General features: G+C 38.1%; 3 protein-coding genes across 15 annotated transcripts in view; 2 read left to right on the forward strand and 1 right to left on the reverse strand.

Annotated features, from left to right (window-relative positions):
* Positions 1-11,708, forward strand: part of LOC110839455 (serine/threonine-protein kinase Nek8) — a 26,418-nt gene extending 14,710 nt beyond the window's left edge. For 10 of the 11 annotated variants that reach the window (XM_087346776.1, XM_087346778.1, XM_087346772.1 and 7 more), the window contains 7 exons: positions 420-638; positions 1,843-1,935; positions 2,428-2,529; positions 2,771-2,862; positions 4,611-4,857; positions 6,272-6,351; positions 8,709-11,708. In XM_087346776.1, the coding sequence (XP_087202902.1) occupies positions 420-638; positions 1,843-1,935; positions 2,428-2,529; positions 2,771-2,862; positions 4,611-4,857; positions 6,272-6,351; positions 8,709-8,715 (840 nt within the window). In that variant the 3' untranslated portion in view covers positions 8,716-11,708. Of the gene's footprint in view, positions 1-419; positions 639-1,842; positions 1,936-2,427; positions 2,530-2,770; positions 2,863-4,590; positions 4,858-6,271; positions 6,352-8,708 lie in introns of those variants that run through there. The other variant, XM_087346783.1, reaches the window with a different exon arrangement.
* On the reverse strand, positions 6,786-12,583 carry LOC110840264 (non-homologous end-joining factor 1). 2 transcript variants are annotated; one of them, XR_015534618.1, is made up of 7 exons: positions 12,297-12,583; positions 11,375-11,566; positions 10,170-10,308; positions 9,392-9,554; positions 8,680-8,779; positions 7,273-7,370; positions 6,786-7,189 (listed from the first exon to the last, which is right to left on the reverse strand). XR_015534618.1 is itself a non-coding variant. In XM_022085172.2 (6 exons), exons 1-6 carry the CDS (start codon positions 12,438-12,440, stop codon positions 7,085-7,087), a joined length of 843 nt encoding a protein of 280 aa, XP_021940864.1. In that variant the 5' UTR covers positions 12,441-12,583; the 3' UTR covers positions 6,786-7,084. The 2 variants fall into 2 exon arrangements, 1 of the variants encoding a protein (XP_021940864.1); XM_022085172.2 differs by lacking the exon at positions 7,273-7,370.
* Positions 12,565-23,305, forward strand: Abi (tyrosine kinase Abl). 2 transcript variants are annotated; one of them, XM_022085168.2, is made up of 8 exons: positions 12,565-12,643; positions 13,096-13,262; positions 13,350-13,517; positions 13,883-14,030; positions 14,105-14,352; positions 16,991-17,288; positions 18,018-18,305; positions 19,511-23,305. In XM_022085168.2, the coding sequence occupies exons 1-8, from the start codon at positions 12,622-12,624 to the stop codon at positions 19,672-19,674; spliced, it is 1,503 nt and encodes a 500-aa protein (XP_021940860.1). In that variant the 5' UTR covers positions 12,565-12,621; the 3' UTR covers positions 19,675-23,305. The 2 variants fall into 2 exon arrangements, with proteins under 2 accessions (XP_021940860.1, XP_021940861.1); XM_022085169.2 differs by having other exon boundaries at positions 12,637-12,741.
* The last annotated feature ends 157 nt before the right edge of the window (positions 23,306-23,462 follow it).

Raw genomic sequence — 23,462 nt, forward strand, 5'->3', positions numbered from 1 at the left:
GTCGGAGTTCGTTCTTGATTTGCACTGGATGTCTGCCTTCTCTCCCAAGAGTGGCACTCATTCTTTAAGACAATGTAAATCTGTGGGAGAGATGACCGTGCTTAAACTGAGACAGACATTTTTGATTGGGAAGAGAAATTTCCAATAATATTTATGTATAAAATTAGTACATGTTTTTATTCAGTGAAGGTCCTTTGGCAGTACTATTACATCTGCTGCAGACAGTATTAAGTGTTATGGTTATCAATTATAATATTATAAGCCAGTACGTAAGGAGCAAATAATGCTATTGACAATTAATTTTTTAAGAGCAAATCTATGTATAGTGAGGTACTGTGTGCTAGGGTATATTACTAGTAATATATAAGGAAAGGTACTTAATAATAAATGTTTGGCTTATTTACATTGTTTCCCTCCAGGGTGAAGTTGAGAAAGCGCTGACACTCAACCGAGTGAAGGGGATCAGTTACAAAGTTGCTGACATTTCATTGGGCTCTACCCACACAGCTGTCCTGACTGAGAGTGGCCATGTTATTACGTTTGGGCGCAATGCAGAGGGCCAACTGGGAAGAGGACACCGGAGATCAGCATCATCAGGGCCAATGATGGTGAAGTCAATGGCAGATAAATGTGTCACTGTAAGTACTTTTTGGTGTAAACCAAATGTCGTTTGATGCAGCACCCATTTGCATTACAGAAATGGTCACTATGAATTGAAACCAGTAAAGTCTTTTAAGATGTTTTCACTCTGTGGGTTAATTTAAAAGATTATACTATAATTGTAAGATGATTAATCTTATAATTACACTAAATCCTTATGAGTACATGTTCATTCAACACATTTGCATTAATGCTGTTGTTCAACTAATATCCTTTTTAGGCAGAGCACTTATTAAAATGTCTTGTTTCTCCAGCCATCCATATTTATATATATATATATATGTACAGAATACCCCACTTAATGGTACCTGCACCTTGTCGTGGTGGTGGGGCTTGAACACCTCAGTGGTACCAAGAGCTATGCTGGCGGTAGCATAGCTACTGGTAGGGCCTCCCTAGCCAGATTGGTCGAGGGGGAGAGGTCAGACTAAGACAGGTACCCTGGTCCTCCGGGTTGGGGGTTGGTTCCAAGGCTAACAACCTTGCACCATAAAAAGGAAGATGTTTCGAAACCTCGATCAAAGCCTCGGACAGAGTACCGAATGGAAGAGGAGAATTGAGGAGGCCATGGGCCAAATACAGACTGGAGAGCCATAGAAGAAGATGTACAGAATGTATATAAATTATCTTTACAGCTTTTCCCGTGAATAAACTTTGGGGCTGTCTGCAATGTGCTTCATTGTAGCATTAAGGTGTTCTGATCCCCACATGAATACATTTTGTTTATCTTCCCTAAAACATGGGGTGTGGCCTCATCAGAGAACATGATTTTCCTCTAGTAATAGTAAGTGGACAGACCTGATTATTCTGGTTTTCTTCTGGGAATATGGTCCGTGGGGGAGCCAGGGTAGCTCAGTGAGTATAATGACTCTGGGGCCCACCCAGCCTCCTCTCCAATGGGTACCGGGGTCCTTTCCTAGGGATAAAGTGCAGCCGGGGTGTGACACTGACAACTCACCCCCATCTAGTCCTGAGGTTAAGAATGAGTTGGAGTTGTACCTCCTCTCCCCTTAAATGCCTACATGGCGTGTAGCAGGATACCTTTACTTTACTTTTTTACATGATTCATGGTCAAAGGAGTTGACAAGCCCCAGTTTTAAAACATTGCAGTTTCTTAGTTTATATGTGTGAGAAGAATCTGCAAATTGGTGTAATAATAAATTGATTGTTATTTTGTAACAGATGGTTCAGTGTGGCCCAACATACACTGTAGTGGGGTCTATTGAGAATACTGTCTACTTCTGGGGCACTCGATACAGTTCATTCAATTACCAGGTATGTCGAGCAACCCTATGAAGCAAGCAAAGTATAGTAGAAATCCATTGTTCAGAGAGTGTCAAAGCATTCCGAAGAAAATTATCATTATCATGAATACTTGTTATACTTATTAAACATATTGAGAGATAAAAATTCCTTGTGCTGCTTGGTCGCGGGGACCGTGGGTTCGAATCCCACTCAAGCCATTGATTTTTTTCTGTGTTGTGCTGTCCTGTGTACAACAAATGATGTTTGTCTCATACTTTTAATTTTTTATGGATGTAAGGTTCTTAAAACCTTTACATAATATCAAACATAAGAGGTGGGATTTTGGATTCTCATAATGTTGAGTACGAAGATGACAGCCTTCTGGGATATTGCACCGTGTAAGAAACGTCATTGCTTCTAGACGTTAATTAAATAGAGTTATCAATGTATTTGCTATTGAGTACAGAGGACACTTTTTCAGGTTACTGGCATATATTAAAAATGTTTTCTCTCTTCTTCCAGGATTTGATGGGAAACCCAAAGATGAACCTGGAGATGTCAGGTGGCTGGTCTCATTCCAAGTCTACAAATAAATTTCATGATCATTTGTTATATGGCTCACAGGTGAGAACATCAGAACCAACATGCTACTGTGTAACCTCGACATTTGATATTGCACTATTAAAACTGATTCCTGAAATAAAATACAGCTTTACAGGTGATACCTGTGTCATCTACAGCTTGAATTTAAATACAAGCTGTGAAGTAAGAAAGGGGGAAATATAAGCACAGAGCATTGTGAAAATGTTGCCATTTCTTATTGGCTTCCATAAGTTTGTGTTGACGTTATTATTTACTATTGCAGACTGGATCACAATACACCAGCATCCTCATTGAGTCGGCTCTACACTCTAATCATTTGACTGAAATTCTTCTAGAGCCACAGGAGATTTTAGCGTAAGTATAGTCAACTCAGTAGTTTTTGGCCGGTGGAGTTTTCAAGGGGAAGGCTAGGAGGAAGACACTTGTGCGATAGTTTAATGATTTGTCTGCCCGTTTTACTTGAATTTTAATTTTACAGTAATGTCTGTATAATCGTGGCACGTGAAAAGTGAGGAACTATAATTTGAATGTACCGTATGGAATGTATAACAAAATAGAACATTTATTTGCAGTAATTAGCTAGTCTGGCGGTAGAGCTTGCCAAGACTTATCCATAGAAGTCTGAACATATCCGAATGTGTCCAAACCACAGTAAACCTGTCAAAACTTTTCAAAACCTCTCGAAAACCATCCAAACACGTCTAGACCTCTCTGAATGAGTCCAAACCATAGTAAACCTATCAAGACTAGTTATACGAACAAACTTGTCCTGCACATTATGCACACGTAGCGAGACAAATATTTCATGGACATTTTCCTGATTGGACATGGTAGACCTGTGGGGGCTGCCACCACTTTCATCACATTTATCCCCATTATTTTTCTTTTTTTGGGGAACAACAGAGGATATGTTTTATCAAGAACTACTAGCCACATTAGAATAAACGCAGCAGTGCAGTGTGCGCTGTTGTATCACTTCAAAATTTGCTGTCTGTGATTTGCTCCTTAATTGAACATGTCTGAAAGTTTATAAGCGCCAGTGGTCACCAATCTTAAGTTATTATTATTAATTTTGTGCTAAGATTACTATTTTCAATGTAAATACGTACTAATGCATTTGTCTCTCTTGCTTTGAATGGTGACATCTCAGCGATGGTTCATCAAAAATTAATGTTTTGTGTGACTAGTCTCAAATCTGGCTGTAATTCTATCTTAAAAAATAAAATGGGTTCCAATTTAAAGAACAGAGGGTAACCTTGACAACTTCATAACAACAATTCCATGATTAATAATTTACCACTTAATGTATACACCATTAGACTGTTTTAATTTTATTTGAAACGTTTTTGTGTATGTATTAAAATGAAAGAAATATTTGAGGTCACAAAGTTAGGTGAGACACTGTGTGTTGCTATCATAATGCATGCGTATCATGTCTTCGTTTGTTTATTTTTGGTTCCAGATTAGAGGGCTCTTGGACATACGTCACATCCAAATATGATCAATATTCACAGAATGGGGAAATGCATTGAAATAGAATGTTTTCTTATTGACGATACTGTGTGCTTTTATACAGTGTGACAGAACTTGTTATTATGTGTCACATTGACATTGATAATCCATAATTTCACAGGTTTCACGAGTCCTGTTGCCTAAACTTTCATTGTGTTCAAATCACATACCCCCTAGATGTTACCACTCACTCACAGTTTCTGTTACCTTACTTAATTCTATATTACAGATTCTCCCATTTATTTCTTAGTCATCCAAGTGACCTCTTTCCTAAAGTGTTCCTCACAGAAATTAATTACAAATTTCCCATCTCCCCTATTTACTAACACATATTCAGCCATTACAGTCTCACCCAACATCATGGTTGAGTGGTTAGTACGCATTCTGCATATTTGGGGGTTTGTCAGTCTAGAGGTTGGTTATCCTGACTGTGTCTGTGGTCTTTCTGCAGTCCCTCCAGGAACCGTTGAGAGTGTGACTGCTTCCGTATAAATCATTATCACAAATCACTCTAACATAAAAAGCCATGAAATTGTAGTTTAGTATTGCTGCTAGATGTCACTTGAGTAGTGGGGCTGTTTATTTACCAGATTGTATGCATCAGCCACTCAGATTGAAAAAGGTGAAACAGTGTGCTTGGCCGGGCTGTACCCCATGAGGTACAGTTTGCTCGTACTTGTGGACACCACAGTTCCGTTGGCACACCTGCAACCGCAGCCCACGTCGGTCCACCATAGTAACAGAACAAGAGATGGGAATCGTGGAAGCTCTGGCAGTGAGGAAGACAGTGCGGAGGAGGAGTCTGCACAAGGAACTGATTTTGATAGCCTTGGACCGGTGAGAAACTGAACTCATTGCAATTTCTTGAATTTTACTGGAGAACAGGTAGTGAACAAGGCCTTGGGGTAGGAAGACAAGACTCTTTTTGAAGTGACTGCTTAGATGAAGATTTTTCTATGCACAGACTGCAACCTTCTCCTGTACTGGAGTAAATTAGATTGCGTAAATATGAAGAATACTCCCCCCCCCCTCCCTCCAACAACTCCTGCCATCTACAGTCCACACACTTTATTCACACCTTTCGTACATTCCCTTCTGTTTGCCTTCATATGTGCCCAAGTCATCAACGCTTGTCCACAGCAGGATAGTTAAATTACCTTCTTCTAGTACCCCCTTTAATTCATTTTAGTAAAAATGTTGTGTTGTGTTTAGTCGAGAAACTGAGAACAACTATTACACCAGCAATTAATGTGGATGTTCCAGTGGTACCGATGTTGACATTTCCCACTTTTCAACTCTCCGGCCCTTACAAAACCAGCCGAATAGAGTAAATGTTCAGCACTGCTTAGCTTAGTCCAAGACCTTTACCCGATATTACATTTCTGTGAGACTACATCAATATTTTTACGCACTATTGTAATTCTTGGAATCATAGATATATGAAACTTCTACATGTTTGCTCCTGGGAACTCCATATTCTGTGTGCCATTTGAAATTAAGAATGTTCAGTTATCTTTAGGCTGCATATCCCTTCTAGAAGAATGACTTTTCATGTTTGGCAGTCACGGTCCCATGACGGGATCACTTTATGTAATCAGAATGTTCCCATTAGAATAGTCATCTTTTTAAAAAAGGTTAATCATGTTTATTTCCTAAAGATGTTTTCAAGACACCACGTGTGATAGCTGCTGGTTTTCACAAAGTTATTGAGTGTTGCAATTATTTTTCATTGTAGCCAAGCCACTGACATCCCCTACCATGACCAAAGATATTTCTTCATCATTCTACAGCTCAAGCTGTAGAAAGAAGCGATAAGAACTCTTAAGGAGAAAATATCACATTCCACATTGAACTGTTCTCAGTTCTATAGAAGGCATAATTCATTTTTGAGACTATTCTATTTTTTAATATGGATGATGTAATGTTATCACAAGTGTATTGGAAATTACATACGCTTGTCATATTTCTTTCAGAAGTATGGTGACAAGGCACTTTTTATTGCCTTTAAAATCATTTAGTCACGAAAGACTTTAAATGCCAGTTCCGTGTAATGAAATGAAATCTGGCGGAGAACTAACGTTTCAAAGCCGTCTTAATAATTCTGTGTAATTAACAGTCCTTTCTCTCTGTTGTTCTTTTAAGCATGTTATCCAGACAACTCCGATGCATGTATACTGACCACTACATTCCTTATTTGGCAGCTTTAGTCATGCTTAAGAAACAAATGTAAATTGCTGTTTTATTTCTGTAGGTTCCAGAATGGATCAAAGCTGAATTAGCCCAGTCTGAAGCGATGTGGACAGGATTTTCAGAAGCACATTCCAGTGCAAGGTGAGTGGCGTGTTTGTGTAGGATTTTGGGGGCAGAGAAACCACGCAGTTATCAAAGCTTGAGAACAGTGAATCTCAAAGGCACAGGCAACATTTTCTCTGTATCGACGTGCTTATATAAGTTGTCTTCAGTATGTCAATTTCAACGATATATCCAGTGCATCTCAGAATAGACAGCACTTATATCCTTGTACATCTTAATGAACTGGTATTTGTAACGGAGGCATGTTGTGTTGCCTCCTTTATAGTACCAGCTTGGTGTTCAAATATTATATTGATGAACTTCAGATTCAAAAAGGTTAAGCGAGTTTCACTGTACATTGTCTCCTTCCACTTCTAATATTATTATGTATCCGCAGCAAGGTTTCTCATTGCATTAATCTTAAGTATTTGTTTGCATTATCCTTGGCCTTAAGTGAAAGACAGGCCATAAAATCAGTCGCATAACTTTGTTTCATTAATGACACAAATACATGAGATCATATGATAATTTAAAATGTTACAGTTGCTAAGCAAGTGTAAATGTAAAATTTTTAACAGATTTATGCATAGATAATACATGTTTGTTTAAACATTATATTGATAAATTAAACTAACACTTGACATTCCATACTTAACAGGTATTAGAAATTAATTTCAATCACTTCGCTGGAAGCTATAAATCATATTTATTAACAAAGTTATTCAAAAAAGCCACTAGCCAGCTGCAAGGCACAGCACAAAAAGAAAGTTAATCACAGATTAAGTCTTTTCTTCTTCACTGCTTCCTTTCTGTGTTTGATTAATAATTTGTCTTCTTCTTTCTTCTCATGTCTATGATCTCTATCATTTTCTTCTGGCTGAAAACAAGATTCATTTAACTGGTTTACTTTAAATTCCTTTTCCTTTCAGATGCACCCCCTAATTAAATTAATATTCTCACCTGTATTCCATCATCACTTTCTGTGGAAAACAGGCGAGTTTTGTTATTATTTTTATTTATTATTGACTGCAAATGGGTTTATACCCGGTGGCAGTGTCCTACAATAACATACAAAACAATGAGACATAACAGAACAATGAGATACATCAACACAATGAGACAGAACAAAACAATAAACAAAAGGACACAACAAAAACAATAAGACACAATAAACAATGAGATACATCAACACAGAGACAGAACAAAACAATAAAAAAAGGACACAACAAAAACAATATGACACACAAACAATGAGATACATCAACACAATGAGACAGAACAAAACAATAAACAATTTTGGTTGCAGATAATCTCCCCCCGTGCTGCAAACAGAAAACAGTCTTAAAATGGCTGTTAAAACATTTCGCTCTCCTGCTGGTCTCTTCAGCAAAATCTCAGCGTAATAGACTTTTGTGAACTGACAAATTATATTCTTAATAATAAAATTTTGTTATAGTGAAAGGGAATAAAAACAAATTAACAACATAAGATCTATTGAAGATGTCCGTCTTCTGGGTTATTGCGCTGTGTAGTCTGGTCGATGTTAACCAACGTTTCAGAGGTCATACTGCCTCCGTCATCAGGGCGATGATGACGGAGGCAGTATGACCTCTGAAACGTTGGTTAACATCGACCAGACTACACAGCGCAACAACCCAGAAGACAGAAATCTTCATACTCTGATGACGGAGGCAGTATGACCTCTGAAACGTTGGTTAACATCGACCAGACTACACAGCGCAACAACCCAGAAGACGGACATCTTCATACTCTGATGATGGAGGCAGTATGACCTCTGAAACGTTGGTTAACATCGACCAGACTACACAGCGCAACAACCCAGAAGACGGACATCTTCATACTCACCGCTGTGAGAACCTCAAGTCTTACATAAGATCTATTGTTTTTACAAATTTCGGTGTATTTTTATAAAATGGGGTGGCACAATGCATATTTCTAATAATATTCACGCATGTAGAAACAACTACTCATCCCACTAACATACAATAGAATTTAGTGAGTTCTTCTCAGGCTACCAGCCATGTAAGATGGCTTAATGAAGAAAACACCAATATTTCAAGAACCATCTTTAAATGCAAGAACAGATTTTGCTGACCCCTTGGGCTGTGTTAGCATTGCCTATAGTTATTATGTCTGCAAAACCTATTATATAAGAATTCTTGAGGTCAAGACTGAAAAATGAACTGTAATTCTTTCTCAATCTTGAAAATTTGAGATCACAGTTGTCTATTTTGTTGTGTTTAATTTGTCCAGCTGCTATGTGGAATTTGACGTGTCAAAATACATGTCATAGTGGTGCTTAAACACAGAATTTACTTTTTTACGAACATGTTTAACATTGCTGACCTTAAGATTATGATTTCGCTTTTTCTCAGGAGATGAATTACTGAACGTGCGTTGCGTTCCGCTGCCTTCAGTGTCTGCATTTTGCTGAGCAGCTTCTTTCCTGTAGCAACACAAGAAACAGATCTTCAGCTGTTACCTTGACGCAACAGCATGTGATGACAAACCAAACGCCACTGTGAAATATGTCTATCATTCTTATGAATAATTTTAGATGTATAATTATAAACTTACGGGAATATGGAGGAAACACAGTGCATACAATCATGATCAATATTTACAGGACTTTGGTAGCACAAAAACTTCAGATGGGTGAAAGAGATCATGGCGGACTTGTCCATTTGAAGAATGTATACTGCCGCCGGACACTTGGTCTGATGCACATAAATGATATTCTAGGCAGTGATACTGAAAGGCGTGTGGTGCCTATTATTATGGCGAATGGATTGATTTCCTGAATGTATATTGAGTTCAGTATGTAACTCTTCTGGCGGAAAGCAGAAAAGTAATTGAGATATCAGCATTTTGAAGAAACATTGCTACCACCTACAAGTCCACATGGTGTTACTTACCCGGAAAATCAGCATTGACATTCTGTGTAAATGATGTAGTAATTTTAAACATTTTTCATAAAATTACAACAGAGGCGTTGAAAGCATAACAAACCTCAGCCACGTTATTTCAAATGAAGCAGACTATGTGGAATCATACTTACAATTCTTTACTATTTTCATAGTTCTTAATCACATCAACGTAAAGGTTTTGAATTTCTTGTGTGAACAGTGACACTGGCTGTGCAGGAAATCCACCAGGTATTTGAATTGCTGTACGTGACTGTTCAAACTGGTCCTCAACAAATGCAGCCGTCTCAATACTTCCTGAAATTGGAAGGCACTTTAGGTTTACAGAGGGCGAACTCTTCACATGAATTTCTTAAAGCTGACAGGATTCACTGACAGATGAGTGAATGTCTGCATGACTAGTTCTACAGACACTGTGGTGACTTCAGAATAATATACAATCAAGAGAATCCCAGGTCTGATTCCTCATGATCCAGGATGCAAATGTTTCTGTGCTCAAACTGAAACATGTACCTCCATAAATTTTAGACCAAAGCAATGAGGAAAATACCAAGTGTAGTTCACAGATAATGTTAAATTACAGGTTCCCCTTCTAAGATATCATTATCACCATTATCTGATTGTACCCTATTATTGGAAAGTAGTGGAAATTTCTCACAGTCCATACAAAATTATATCTAATGGTACATTGGAACCACTGGATTCATATCATTAGACATTTAATGTCTTACTCAGTCAGGTCCTTAAAGGTACTTAGTTTTGTTGTCAGCCATTGTCAGTCCTCAAATTACAGACGGGGTTTCTGCGACATATGTAACCTGAATAAATTTAAAACAATTTAGAAACCACGACAGGAGAGAAAGCGAACTTAATAAAATATAATGATAATCATAATGTTTTGCACTTACTTACCGCGAGACAACTGAGCTCCTTCTAATTTATATTGTGTTATTTCAATGTCTTTCTTCTTCACCAAGTCAAATAATGAACGTTTTTGAGCTTGAAGTTGCTGTACCATAAGCAATAATGGCAAAGTAATTTCTTTGTATAACTGTTGGCATAAAAAAAAAATGCATTTCACTGTGGAATCCTACTTTTGTTAAACAACATCTCAAAAAGTTCTCTTACAAGGTACAGCACTGACTATCACACTTACTACTGAACAGCTCAGCAGACAAGACAGACCCTATTTGGATCTGCCCTCAATAGCTAATTTTAATGGACCCCCTACAGAGTAAGTGCCTTTCCCTTTGCCACATCTTAAGATGAGGGCAGATCCAGTCCTCAAAACAATGTGAAATTTTGTAACATCAGACAATGGACAAAGTACAAAAACCCAACAATCCAGATTGTGTATGATCTGAAGCCTTCACGGCAACTGAGCATAATAAATTCTTCTCGGGCTACCAGCCGTGTAAGGTGGCTTAATGAAGAAAATACTAAAATTTTGATTACCATCTTTGCCCTCATCCTCAGGGTACTATTTTCTTCATCAGTCCACCTTACATGGCCGGTAGCCTGAGAATAATTTATTATATTCTGGCTTTATGCAGTGAAGAATTGTTAACCTCTTGCACAACTCCCATGCTGGAGGGTCAACCCTAGTCAGTTGTCTGCGACTGATTATTGAATCTATTTGGAGCTAACCCCCATATCTGGAGGTCTTTCTCCTTCCATCTGCAATTTGAGGAAGTGCCATGCAATGGTGACGAGGGACCCACGTAAACGGATGTGGGTAATTATAAATTAATACAAAATTTTCATAGAAAATCGTCATGAAAACTGGTCAGTTAGGAGATGGTATATTTTTTAGAATAATAGTACAATAAAGTAGAAAGAAACAAATTTAAAACAGTATGTACTAGCTCATATAAGATCATGGGTTTGATAATAACTGGACATTTTTGGAACAAACCATAACTGTTATATAACAGCTACTACACTATCCTGATATTTTGTTCGCTCTAAAGCATGTTCTTGTCATCTTGGTCTATTCTTTTATGTGCCTTCCAAAGTGTTTATCTTAAAATTCTCTCAAAGTCTTGTATGTCTTATTCTTACCCATTTAGTGTTTCCTTCTATATTGTGAATTACTGACAAAAAACAAAAGTACTTACATCATGTGAAGTCATCACCTTGAGACAGAACTGGATAGTAAATGGTACACCAGCCAGTTTTGAATTAATCACCATGACCACAGAATCTTCACATTCCTTTATACTAATTTTAGCATTGGCCTTGTCACTTATTTGTGACAGTGTCCATTGAACTAGATTTTCTTCTTCACCTTCCATGAGAGGATTAAAATGCTGCAAGTAATGGTACTACGTGTAATGGTCATTTTCATTAGAATACAATGGGATTTGTGTACATTCCATATATCCTTCATAGGCCCAAGCCACGGATGTAGAACATGCCATAGTACAAATACAATGTTTGTTTCTAATACAACTGCACTGTTATACCTAATTTACAGTCAACTACAGTATTACCACACAAATAATTACACATGAAAGCTTACATGTATTGTATGCATTTATGCCGAGAATTTTCGGTTGAGGTAAATTATTCTTTAAATCATGATTCAGGCTTTTATAGTGGGGGGGGGGGAAGATTACTGAATAACTTAATTTCAGTATAGTAAACTCCTTTTTGATATTTACTGAGTTTAGTGTTTGTCACATGAAGATTATATCTGTATCTTGTACTTATACTCTAGATATTTTAAGTTTGAAATTTTTGTGCTACATACTACATATAATGAGAGCAAGAATTCGCAGGCTGGTGGAACAATATGAAATTTCTTAAACAATTCCCTACATGAGGCTCTCCTTTTAGTGCCTGGAATTATTCTAATGATTTTATTTTGAACGTAAAATACTTTTTTGCTGTCTGTTGAGTTTCCCCAGAAAATAATTCCATATGACATGATCGAATGGAAATATGTGTACTTTGCAAAGTAGACTAAATTTAAAGTTTCTGTAAATTAAAAAATGCTTTGCTTGTACTACGTATCCTGTAAATTTTACCTGACCTTACCTTACATCTCCCATATAATGACGCTGAGGTTATTTCTTCGCCCCATATATTTACAAAATTGGAAAGCAGTACGTTATGGTGTCCATTAATGCTAACTTTTTTGATGATATAATCATTGTGCTCCACCCTTACTGGTTCCCACATTAAGTTACTTAAAAGTACTTATTTGACAGACTTTTAGGTTAGTTTTGTAAATTGCTATGTCACTCAAGGATTGAAAGTTACTCATCGACAATCACAAATAATAGTCGATAATAAACAACGATATATCGCAGATATAAGTCTGCAGTAGCTATAGCAGATAGACTGAGCGAAGCGATACAAGATGATCCAAATAATGAACTGTGGTTAGTGTCTTATTGTGTTTTTTCAGTAATGTGTTGGGGAAATAGTTAGAAATGTGTCAGTTTTGTTATACTGTACGTTTGAGTAAATAATAACTAAGGTAATGCTCGGCAAAAGGGGATAGAGTGACGTTTTCCATGTTGAGTTCGGAAGTACTTTGTACTACACGCAAAAAAATTAAACTGTACTTTACGGGGACGAATTGTTTATATGTAAAGCCCGTGCATGTTTTTATTATGCGACTTATTATTAAATTATTTCCTTAATACATGTTCTACCGAAATAATTACAGATTATGCGGTATGAAAGTTGAAATACGTTTGACGACGTTCGTTCAGCTGCAGTTAGGATTCAACTTTTTTTGAACGAACGTTAATGTTTCCGGTTTCTCGTTTTGTTGAAGGTTTTTTTCTTATGTTACATTTGTTGAATATGACACATTATTATCTATCAGGAGCGATGGATCCGAATCGTGAATCCGGATTGGGAAGCGATTCTGATAACATGGCAGAATTAACAGCATTATTGACAACCGAGATTCCGGATGGGAGAAGTAATCTTGCAGATAGCCATACAAACTTGGAGAGGGTAGCAGAATACTGTGAAGGAAATTACTTCCAGGTAAATGTTACACTGCGTGTTACCTGACACGTATACATAAACATTATTTAGAGCGTTTTAGTTAATTATTACTTGTGTGTGTAATAGTCTGATAACAAGAGGGCTGCGCTTGAAGAGACCAAAAACTACACCACCCAATCTCTGGCCAGCGTTGCTTATCAGATCAACACCCTTGCATACAACTTCTTGCAGTTACTGGATCTTCAAACTGCTCAGCTTGCAGAAATGGAAAGTCAGATGAATCACATTGCTCAGGTATGTTTTACATGTGTTGAAAGGTTTACATTGTTTATATATTGCCAGTTAAGTATTGGAAGTGAGGTGTGGGTGTAGACCTGACAACTTTGACAAAGGTGGAGTAGGATTGTCTGTTACTAGTGGACTTCAAAAACACATATCAGAACCTATAATTTACTGAGCAGTTTGTATCAATGCTGAAACAGAATGTTGTGTGAATAAAGCAGTTAATTATGAATGCATGGTTTATTCGGAGAGATTTATCTGAATATTTTTAGTAATTTTTACAAGAAAAAGAAGTAATGTATGCAGATTTGTTATCAAGTCTTGTTTTGTCTGGTCAGTATAAAAAATATAGTAATAAATTTGGTTTTGGTCTGTAGACAGTGATGATCCATAAGGAAAAGGTTGCTCGTCGTGAAATTGGAGTGTTGACAGCCAACAAGACAACAACTAGACAGTACAAAATAATTGCTCCTGCCAATCCTGAGAAACCAATTAAATATGTGCGGAAACCTATTGATTACACGGGTAAGTGTTGATTATAGTGAACTTGTGTAAAGATGTCAGTGTTTGTTATGAATATATGAATCTCACATTTTCAGCCTTGGATGATATTGGTCATGGAGTTAGAACTACGTCCACAGGGGGCACTCCCCGTTCTAAGCAGAGAGGGTCTAGTCAGGGCAGCATCCAGTCACTTGGTTCAGTATCGGCAACCGGCATGGGACCCGTGGTGGGTCCAGCCCCCACGACAAAGCCTCCGACTCCACCGCAGGTTGTCCGAACGGGGGGCAGCCTCAGTAAGGGATCCAGAGAGTACAGGACTCCACCTGCTGTAGCACCACCTCAGGTTAGATCTTATTCAGGTGCAGAGGTTAAGTGCCGCTAAGGAATGACACTAATAATATGAGAATGCGGGAAGAGGCGCTTATAACGTAATTGAAGGTACTGTACTGGCATTTGTCTTCTCCGGTAGAAATTCATGGTAAGATTTCTGAATATCAGAAAAAAACATTGGTATAACTGAACCAAATTGGAAAGGTGTAATCCGTGCAAGAATCAAAATGGTTTCCAAGTGTGTTTGTACTTTTGCATTCTAAATGATCCTTGCTGGAATAGAATACTTAAAAATGGCATATTGGCCTACTGAAGGGTTACTATAAAATGCAGTTATGCAGGTGTTGCAGTAGATCATGGACATTGTGAAAACGTGCTGTAAGATTTAATCATGACCTATTATTTAACTATGAAATTTGAGACAGCTATAACACAGTTTACATACTTTCCATTATTACTACTGTTGTTATCACTAGTAATACATGAATGTATATTTTAAACATTATTATCTGTCTTATCTACTGATGCATGTGTTTATTGGAAACATTATTGGGAGAATAGCATAGTTTTAAATACTTGGATGCTTGGACGACCCGTTCTCCAAGTGCCCGAGCACTGCGGGTCCCAACTTTTTGTTGTCTCGATCCATAGACATTCGGTAGGACTCCTTGGACGAGGGATCGGCCCGTCGCAAGGCCTCTACCTGTACACAGGACAGCACGACAGAAAAAAGCAGACAAACATCCATGGCTTGAGTGGGATTCGAACCCATGGTCCCAGCGACCAAGCGGCAGAAAGCCCACGCCTCAGGCCGCGCGGCCACTGTGGACCCCGTATGTTTAAATAGAGAACCTAACTTTGTTTCTACATTACAGAGTATTCAGTATACTTAGTATATATGTTGTATGTCAGAATTTTGCTTAACCTGTTATTTTTAGAGAAAGTGTATAAAATATAAACAAAGCTTTTTTTACTTAATCTTAATAACGTCAAAAAAACAAAGCTCATGGTCATCAGTAAGAATGCTGTATTACCTGGCCAGCTAGTAGTTAATAATAAAAAAATAGAAAGAGTATCGAAATATACATACGTGGGCAGCACAATTAATGACCAGTGAGATCACTCCTTGGAATTAAAGTGCTGTATCGAAAGAGCCAGAGCCACTTTCATCAAAATGGGATCAATGTTCAGGAGTAGAGACTTAAACTTAAACACCAAGTTAAGACTTCTCAGGATGCTATGTTCTCTCCGTGCTTTTATACGGAGCTGAATCGTGGACACTGACCGAAGCTTCTTCAAAAAAAGTTGGAGGCCTTCGAAATGTGGTTGTACTGACATAATCTCAGAATTTCCCGGACTGACCGTGTAACCAACAAAAAATGTTATCGAGAAACTCCGCAAAGACGTCGAAGTTGTTAACACCATAAAAGAGAGAAAGTTGGAATATTTCGGTCATATCATGAGATACGGGCTGCTTCAGCTGATAATCCAGGGAAAAGTATTCGGAAAGAGGGGACCTGGCAGGCCAAGAATCTTCTGGCTTCAGAACCTAAAAACTTGGTTCTCGATGTCCACTGGAGGGCTGTTTCAAGTAGCAGCCGGTAAAGATGAAATTGCTATGCTGATCGCCAACATCCGGAACGGATAGGCACTTTAAGAAGAAGAAGAGGTTGGTAATCTGAACACTTAATTCAAGCCAGTAGATTTTAACTGATTCTCTTAATGGTCAGTTATGATGTCGTGTTAAAGGATGTAGCTTCTTATCCTGTGCCTGGAACAACAAAAGAAGTCATGAAAAATTGTCTCAGGTGAGGAAACCAGTCTCTGGGCAGAGATTTGAAACTGGGACCTTCCAAATACGAAGCTCTAGCACTAACCACGCACTGTCAACATTAGGTAAAATGCTGTATTAGTTTGTACTAGTCGTAAGCAGTCAAGTGTTGATTCTCGTAATGTGCCGTGAAACAGTACAGTTTAATTAGTCATGGATCAGAAACAGCCGTGTCTTTGCTGCTTCTTGCGCTTTCCTGGAATCACCACCATATTCTGGTAGGTCATGTATACATTCATTATCAGAGTCATTCAACATAAATTCTTCATTTTGCAGTTGGAGTCCTGGCACGTAGCATAGTATTAATTTATTAAAGTAGTTCCAGTTTTATGTATGCCAGCATTGAAGTCTCTAGAAAAATTAAAAATTATCTTTTTATGTACATTAATAAAAAGTCACTGTGGTTTGAAATGTATTTTCTTGTACTGATTAAAGTCTTATAACAACAGGTAAAACTATAGGCACTCAGACTGGATTTATTAAGTGATTACATCCATAATTCTACGATACAATGCATTTTGCTCTGTGCTAGTTTACTGGACTTGTGTGCAGATGGTCATGTTATGAAATTGTGGATGGTGTGGAATTTTTTTATATTTTTCTTGCAACTTCCACTTTGTTTTACATTATACACATAATTACTGTAATGAGAGCTGTGTATTTTTCAAAGATCTAGTATACATCATTTCAAGATTCCATATTAAGTGGTGCTGTTATTTCTGCCACCTGAAGATTGTGCATTTGCCATTTTGGTTGTTTTTATTGAATAACTTTATATAATGGACACTTTAATGTACCTCATGTTACGTGACATTTACAGGTGCCAAGTCACTATGCGCCCAACTATCCACTTGGACACCCTCGTCGAGGAGAGAGGGGTGCTGGTTACAGCACCTTGCCAATGCCTCCCTCGGTACACATGCATTCCCATACGCTGCCTCACCACACTCAGCAGCATGTTCCCCACCCTTCTCCTCCCATGTCCCCCCCTCAGGTAGGCATGGTGCATCCAATACCTCACAACATTCAGCAGACTGTGCAGTCATCGCACCCGCAGACTCCTCCGCCTCCACCACCACCAAATTCGTACACATTGGACCACCACTCCAGCATGCCGCGTGAGTTGCTCAGTCTTGTGTTTTGAACCGGTAAATGTAACCAACCCACACCATGAAGTAGAGTTTTTTGTGAACTAATAGTTATTCAGATGGTCAGGGAGAGTAAGATTTTATAGTTTTTCCATCCTCCATTTACTTTTACTCTGTTGGGTCTGAATGCTCTTTATCTCACACACCCTTACCCGCTGTCCTACGTGAGCGGTGCGAGTCCCGTGGGTGAAGCAGAAATATCAAACTGGCTGTTTGTGTGGCACTGTCCTAGGTTCCAGCGACGCGGTCAGGAGAGGGAAGCGGCCAAAATCCGAGATCAAATATTTTGATATTCTCGCGCGAGTCCCTGCGCTGGCCAGTAAGGCGCACGCGCAAGAAAGCTCTGACCGCGCAGTACATGGAAGGCGCATGCGCAGGAATGCCGTGTGCTTCTATTGCGGTCTCTCACGTAGGACACAACAAGCGATTCCCCGTTTCATATGACACCCCACGCTGCTTATGCAGCTCTCGTAGCTCGCTTGTTATCACTTACGTAGGACATTGCCTTAGTCTGTGTTCGTGCACTGTGTTACTTCAGAATTCTCTGTCATGTTAAATGGAACTTTATTTCTATGTTTGAGCTAAAATTGTAGAACTGTAATGTCTGTGTGCGCATGTGTGAATAGCTCTGTTGACTTTTGTGAAACTCCTTGTATTTGTAGAGTAAATTTTATCCTGTGTTATCTTCATATTTTTCAGCTCCTCCTTCTCCACTCTCAATAGTGATAAATAGTGGTGGTGACACAGTTGACCATGGCAGCCTACATCATCTGCATCACTCCCATACACTGCCTCATCACCATGCACCGGCTCAGGCTCTTCATCATCAGCATCGTCCTGGCAACGCTTCTCCCCCACTTCCACCGCCACCTCCCCCCGAGGATGAGCATGCGGGGTTTGGCCGTCCGCATGCCGGAAGGATGATGCCGATTGTTCCAGATGAAGAGGACTTGCCAGGATGGGTCCCCAAGAACTACATTGAGAAAGGTAACCTGCCGTTGATTGTTTTGTTTATCGCTTATGTAATGTCACTGACATTACTGCAGATTATGTTTAATTTTGAGTGCGTTGAATGGAAATAGATGCCATTTAGTTATGAAATGTTGGTGTTAAGTGTAGCTTTAAGCATGAAATAATCACATTTCTGTGTGGTTATCTTTAATTTAATAATACCCTGAAATCAGGAGCTTAATGATGATGATGTGAAAAAGTTACATTATTCATCAGTAAATTATGTTTTTGCATGTAAACTGATTGTGTAGATTGTTTTGTACAATTTCTGGTTTCAACCCATTTTCATACTCATCACAGAAATTACCTTCTGCTGGAAGATGATGCATATTTGTAAATGTGTTTACATTCGGTTTGTCTTTCCGTACTGCAGCCGCCAACTTACCCTTTAGGGAGACCCTACCAGTAGCTATGTTACCGCCAGCATAGCTTTTGGGGTCACTGAGGCACTCAAGCCCCACCACCACGAAGGTGCAGGTACCATTAAGTGGAGTGAAAGTGATTTCATCAGCTGCTAAGTGTTCCATTTGGCTGTAATTAGCATATGCTTCATTGAATATATCAAGAATAGTTTCTGTTTTCCACAACGTGTCATAATTTTTGTCTTTGTTATCAGGTTTGTTTCTGTCGTTACTAAAATGCGGAAGTCGCGGTATATGAACGAGTCTGTCGTATTTAATTGTTTTTCCATAAGAGCCCATAAAGACTGTTCTAGTGTGAACCAGAAGTACTTCAGTCTGTCTCTTTATTCATGACGTTGTGAACAATAACAGATAAGAACAAGAAAATTTCTTGTATAGTCACGTCAGGAACCTCTGCTCAAGAGACCCTTTTCTTATCAACAGTATAAAAACCTCTTTTAATCAATTAAATGCAATACAGTTCATCTTCAAAGTTGAGATAATCTGATGTGTGATCTTAATGAGTTTACTGTGTTACGGACAAGAAAAACCAAGATTCAACAATTCTTGGTTTTTCTTGTCGATCGCTTCTTACACGCTCTTCACTGTCCATTCGGTTGTGCACCGTGTTTCAGTCCAGTGTCACCATCAGCAGGTCAAATTCCCTCTCCTCGCTATGTCAGGAAATAATGATAAAATATTATATTAGAATGATTTTTAAAAATGTTTTACTGTGTGGTAAATATGGCAGAACCATTGCACGTTTGTTTTTCTTTTTAGTGGTTGCAATCTATGATTACTATGCAGACAAAGAGGACGAACTTAGTTTTCAAGAGAGCTCGGTCATATATGTGCTGAAGAAGAATGATGATGGTTGGTGGGAAGGTGTCATGGATGGCATCACGGGACTCTTCCCAGGGAACTATGTGGAACCGTGTGTTTGAAGCACAGTGGTTTTTGAAGCAGAGCACTCGTTCCTGCGGCTTTTCATATTGAAGGTACTAGAAAGTAGACCAGTCAGGGCTTAAAAGTATTGCTCGGTCGCTTATCAATCGGAAGTTGGTGAGTTTCAAGATAATCTTTGTTAAATTTACTTATTCACGTCACTTGTATGTGTTTTGAATTCTTACTGGTCTCTTTCCTTGAGGTAAAATGCCCCTGAGATGTGTATTAATTCCTTTTCATTCTTTAAATAGAAGAACATTTTTATAATCTTTTGTATCTTACAAAAGCTTAACTCTAGAAGAAAAATGTGATTTGGGTTTTTGGATTGTTACACCCAAGTGCCACATCCGTTGTTTATCCCTTATTTGTGAATTACAATACGTATTACGAAAAATATTTTAACTCTGTGAGATTTGGGATTGACCGTTAACTCTAACCTAGAAATGTCAGGAAGAAGGACATTTCTGAAAAATGATTTAGCAGTATGCTAGTGCAACACATAACTGGACTTCGCATAAACTGTGATTCACGGACAGTGAAAGTTAACATTATATTTGCTTGTGTAGAGGTTTATTTCTATATCTTATATCAGTGGTATTCAACCTTTTTGGTTTGCTTACCCCCAGATATAATTTCTCTTCGACTTTATACCCCCAAAGTTGTTGGTGTATAATTCAAGTTATACATATTATATAATCTACATCTAAAATAAATTAAATAAATTACATTACTGATTATTCAGTGTTTATCATGAATTTTTTTTTTTTTTAAATTTCACGTACCCCCTAAGATGCCTTCGCGTACCCCCAGATATAATTTCTCTTCAACTTTGTACCCCCAAAGTTGTTGGTGTATAATTCAAGTTCTACATAGTATATAATCTACATCTAAAATAAATTAAATAAATTACATTACTGATTATTCAGTGTTTATCATAAAATAATATTTCTTTTTTAAATTTCACGTACCCCCTAAGATGTCTTCGCGTACCCCAGGTTGAATACCACTGCCTTATATCGTCCTATTACAGTATTGGTTTTTCCCTGGACTTCATCCATTGATCAATATTCTAAAAGTGAAGCCTCTATATTTTAGGAGCTGGCAGTGCTTCCTTCTTCAGGTCAAAATTCATATTCTGTTTGATCTGATATAAGGGACTAATACAAATTGAGGCACAGGTATTTCCACCCGAAGATGGGAGCTGAACACGGAGACTTTGTGTTGGAATATCGAATGATGGATCACGTCCAGAGAAACACGTGTAATGAATGTAAATCCGCCATCATTAGAACTGTTTGGATTTAGAAGATCCTATTGCTATGTAGGCATATTGATTATCTTAGATTAAGATATATTGCATGTGATTTATAACTGAAATGTGCCTGGTCAGAATGTCCCCCCCAAAGTAATGTCAGTTCTTACTGAATCCTTTTCTTGGTTTTCCTCATCCACTCCAGGCTAGTTATGGAATAGTACCTTGAAATAGGACATGACCACATTCTTTCCAGTTGAATGCAAATAGTTACTGCCTTATACCATTTGATACTAATAAGCTATGTATTATACAGTATCTTCAAGAAATGTACGAACCTACCAACAACCCAGTTCAGAAATATTTTGAATATTTTACTTTATTACGTAATTACCGAATCAACATTGTGACACTGTGGGCAAAACAGTATAATTTAAATATTAAAATATCTGTGCAATATAAATTCTTGGGTATGATGAACTGTTGATGAGGTATTTTGAAAACGTTTGTAAGTAATGCCTCAAGCATGTGTCTTCCTTTCTTAATTTTTTCCCTTTGCATAATCAAGTTGGGTATTGAGGGAAATTTTATATGTGTGTATGGCATTAGCAATTATGTGTCATGTGCTAAGAATCCAAATTGGAATAACTATTTTGAACGGCATACACACGTTACATCAACCCCAAAGACTGTTATCGTCTCATAATTTTGCATTATTTACAAAACGCCAGGATACTTTTAACATTTATAACGTTCTTCAGTTTTGAGTTTTCTGTAAATGTATTAATTTTATGAAGATTTCCGTCTTCTGGGTTGTTGCGCTGTGTAGCCTGGTCGATGTTAACCAACGTTTCGGAGGTCATACTGCCTTCGTCATCAGGGCGATCGCCCTGATGACGGAGGCAGTATGACCTCCGAAACGTCGGTAAACATCGACCAGACTACACAGCGCAAGAACCCAGAAGACAGAAATCTTCATACTTATCGCCCTGATGATGGAGGCAGTATGACCTCTGAAACATTGGTAAACATCGACCAGACTACACAGCGCAATAACCCAGAAGACAGACATCTTCATACTTATCGCCCTGATGATGGAGGCAGTATGACCTCTGAAACATTGGTAAACATCGACCAGACTACACAGCGCAATAACCCAGAAGACAGAAATCTTCATACTTATCGCCCTGATGATGGAGGCAGTATGACCTCTGAAACATTGGTAAACATCGACCAGACTACACAGCGCAAGAACCCAGAAGACAGAAATCTTCATACTTATCGCCCTGATGATGGAGGCAGTATGACCTCTGAAACATTGGTAAACATCGACCAGACTACACAGCGCAACAACCCAGAAGACGGAAATCTTCATACTCACCGCTGTGAGAACCTCAAGTCTTACATATTAATTTTATGGTACCCATTTTCTGCACGACTACACTCTTTATCCTTTTCGGTTCACAATCGTAATCAGTTTTTTGTCTTTTGATACCAAAGTAACCACTGCAGTGCATAAACTATCATTAATGATGTGGGAACATTCCAAAATGATTAAGGGTTTGGTTTATTATTAGGGCACAAGAATTTTGAAATCTTTAGTGACTTTATCCCTGTGAATTAAAAGTCAATTTTTTCACCTGACGCTGCCATTGTACGTTAGGTTTGTAGTGATAATTGGGAAACTGAATTGATACGGGCACAAGACATTGCGTTATTTATTGGAAGATGAGTCTAGATTTGTTGTAATTAAAATGGGAGTGCGGCTAATTCTATTTCCATGTTTGTTGGAGTAACCTTTTGTAAACATTTCATTACACGTGCGTTAATCATTTTATGGCTCGTAGGGGGTTGACTGCAGTTAGAGAGCCATTTATTAAGGGTACAAAACCCTGAAACCAAAGATTTTTAGCATAACTCCAGCCTAGTAGAGTAATATAATAAACATTTACACGTACTATTACTTAATGAAAATAATGTATAGTGTATGAATGTTATGGTGCCCAATAATTTTCTGCATTCCAACCCCCCCCCCCCCTTGTTTCTACTGGTTTTAATTACGTTTTGACACTTTTGGAGTGTCCACGTGGATATCTTAAAGGCGCGGTGAACTTGAAATTATGCGTGAAAGAAGATTCCTGTGTAAATGATTGATTTTTTGCAAGATAAGAAGTAGGCTTGTGGACAAAATAAAATATCCGAAAAAATAAATAACTTTATTATTCAGTCAAGTATGTACTGTAAATATAAATTCATACAGTAGTAAGGAGAAAGCAGAGTTTGTGTAATGTCTGTAGACTAGAGCCTATAATTCTAAGGAATCATATGTTTTTGTAGAAAAATTTTGGTTTTACAAATAAAGGACTTTGGTTTTTCAAGCTTTGGATGTGTTACTAGAAATCTGGCAAAATGCATATGTGATAAATATAATTGTTTTATATGCATTATAGCCTTGATCTTCCACCATATGCAGGGCTGGTGCAAGGTTATTTGGCGCCCAAGCAAACTTTCAGCCTTACATTAACTTCTTAAAAC

Source organism: Zootermopsis nevadensis, unplaced genomic scaffold, assembly GCF_977971745.1.
Source record: "Zootermopsis nevadensis isolate Lab colony 2312 unplaced genomic scaffold, Znev_1.0 Znev_ptg000010l, whole genome shotgun sequence".
NCBI classification, from domain to species: Eukaryota; Metazoa; Arthropoda; class Insecta; order Blattodea; family Termopsidae; genus Zootermopsis; species Zootermopsis nevadensis.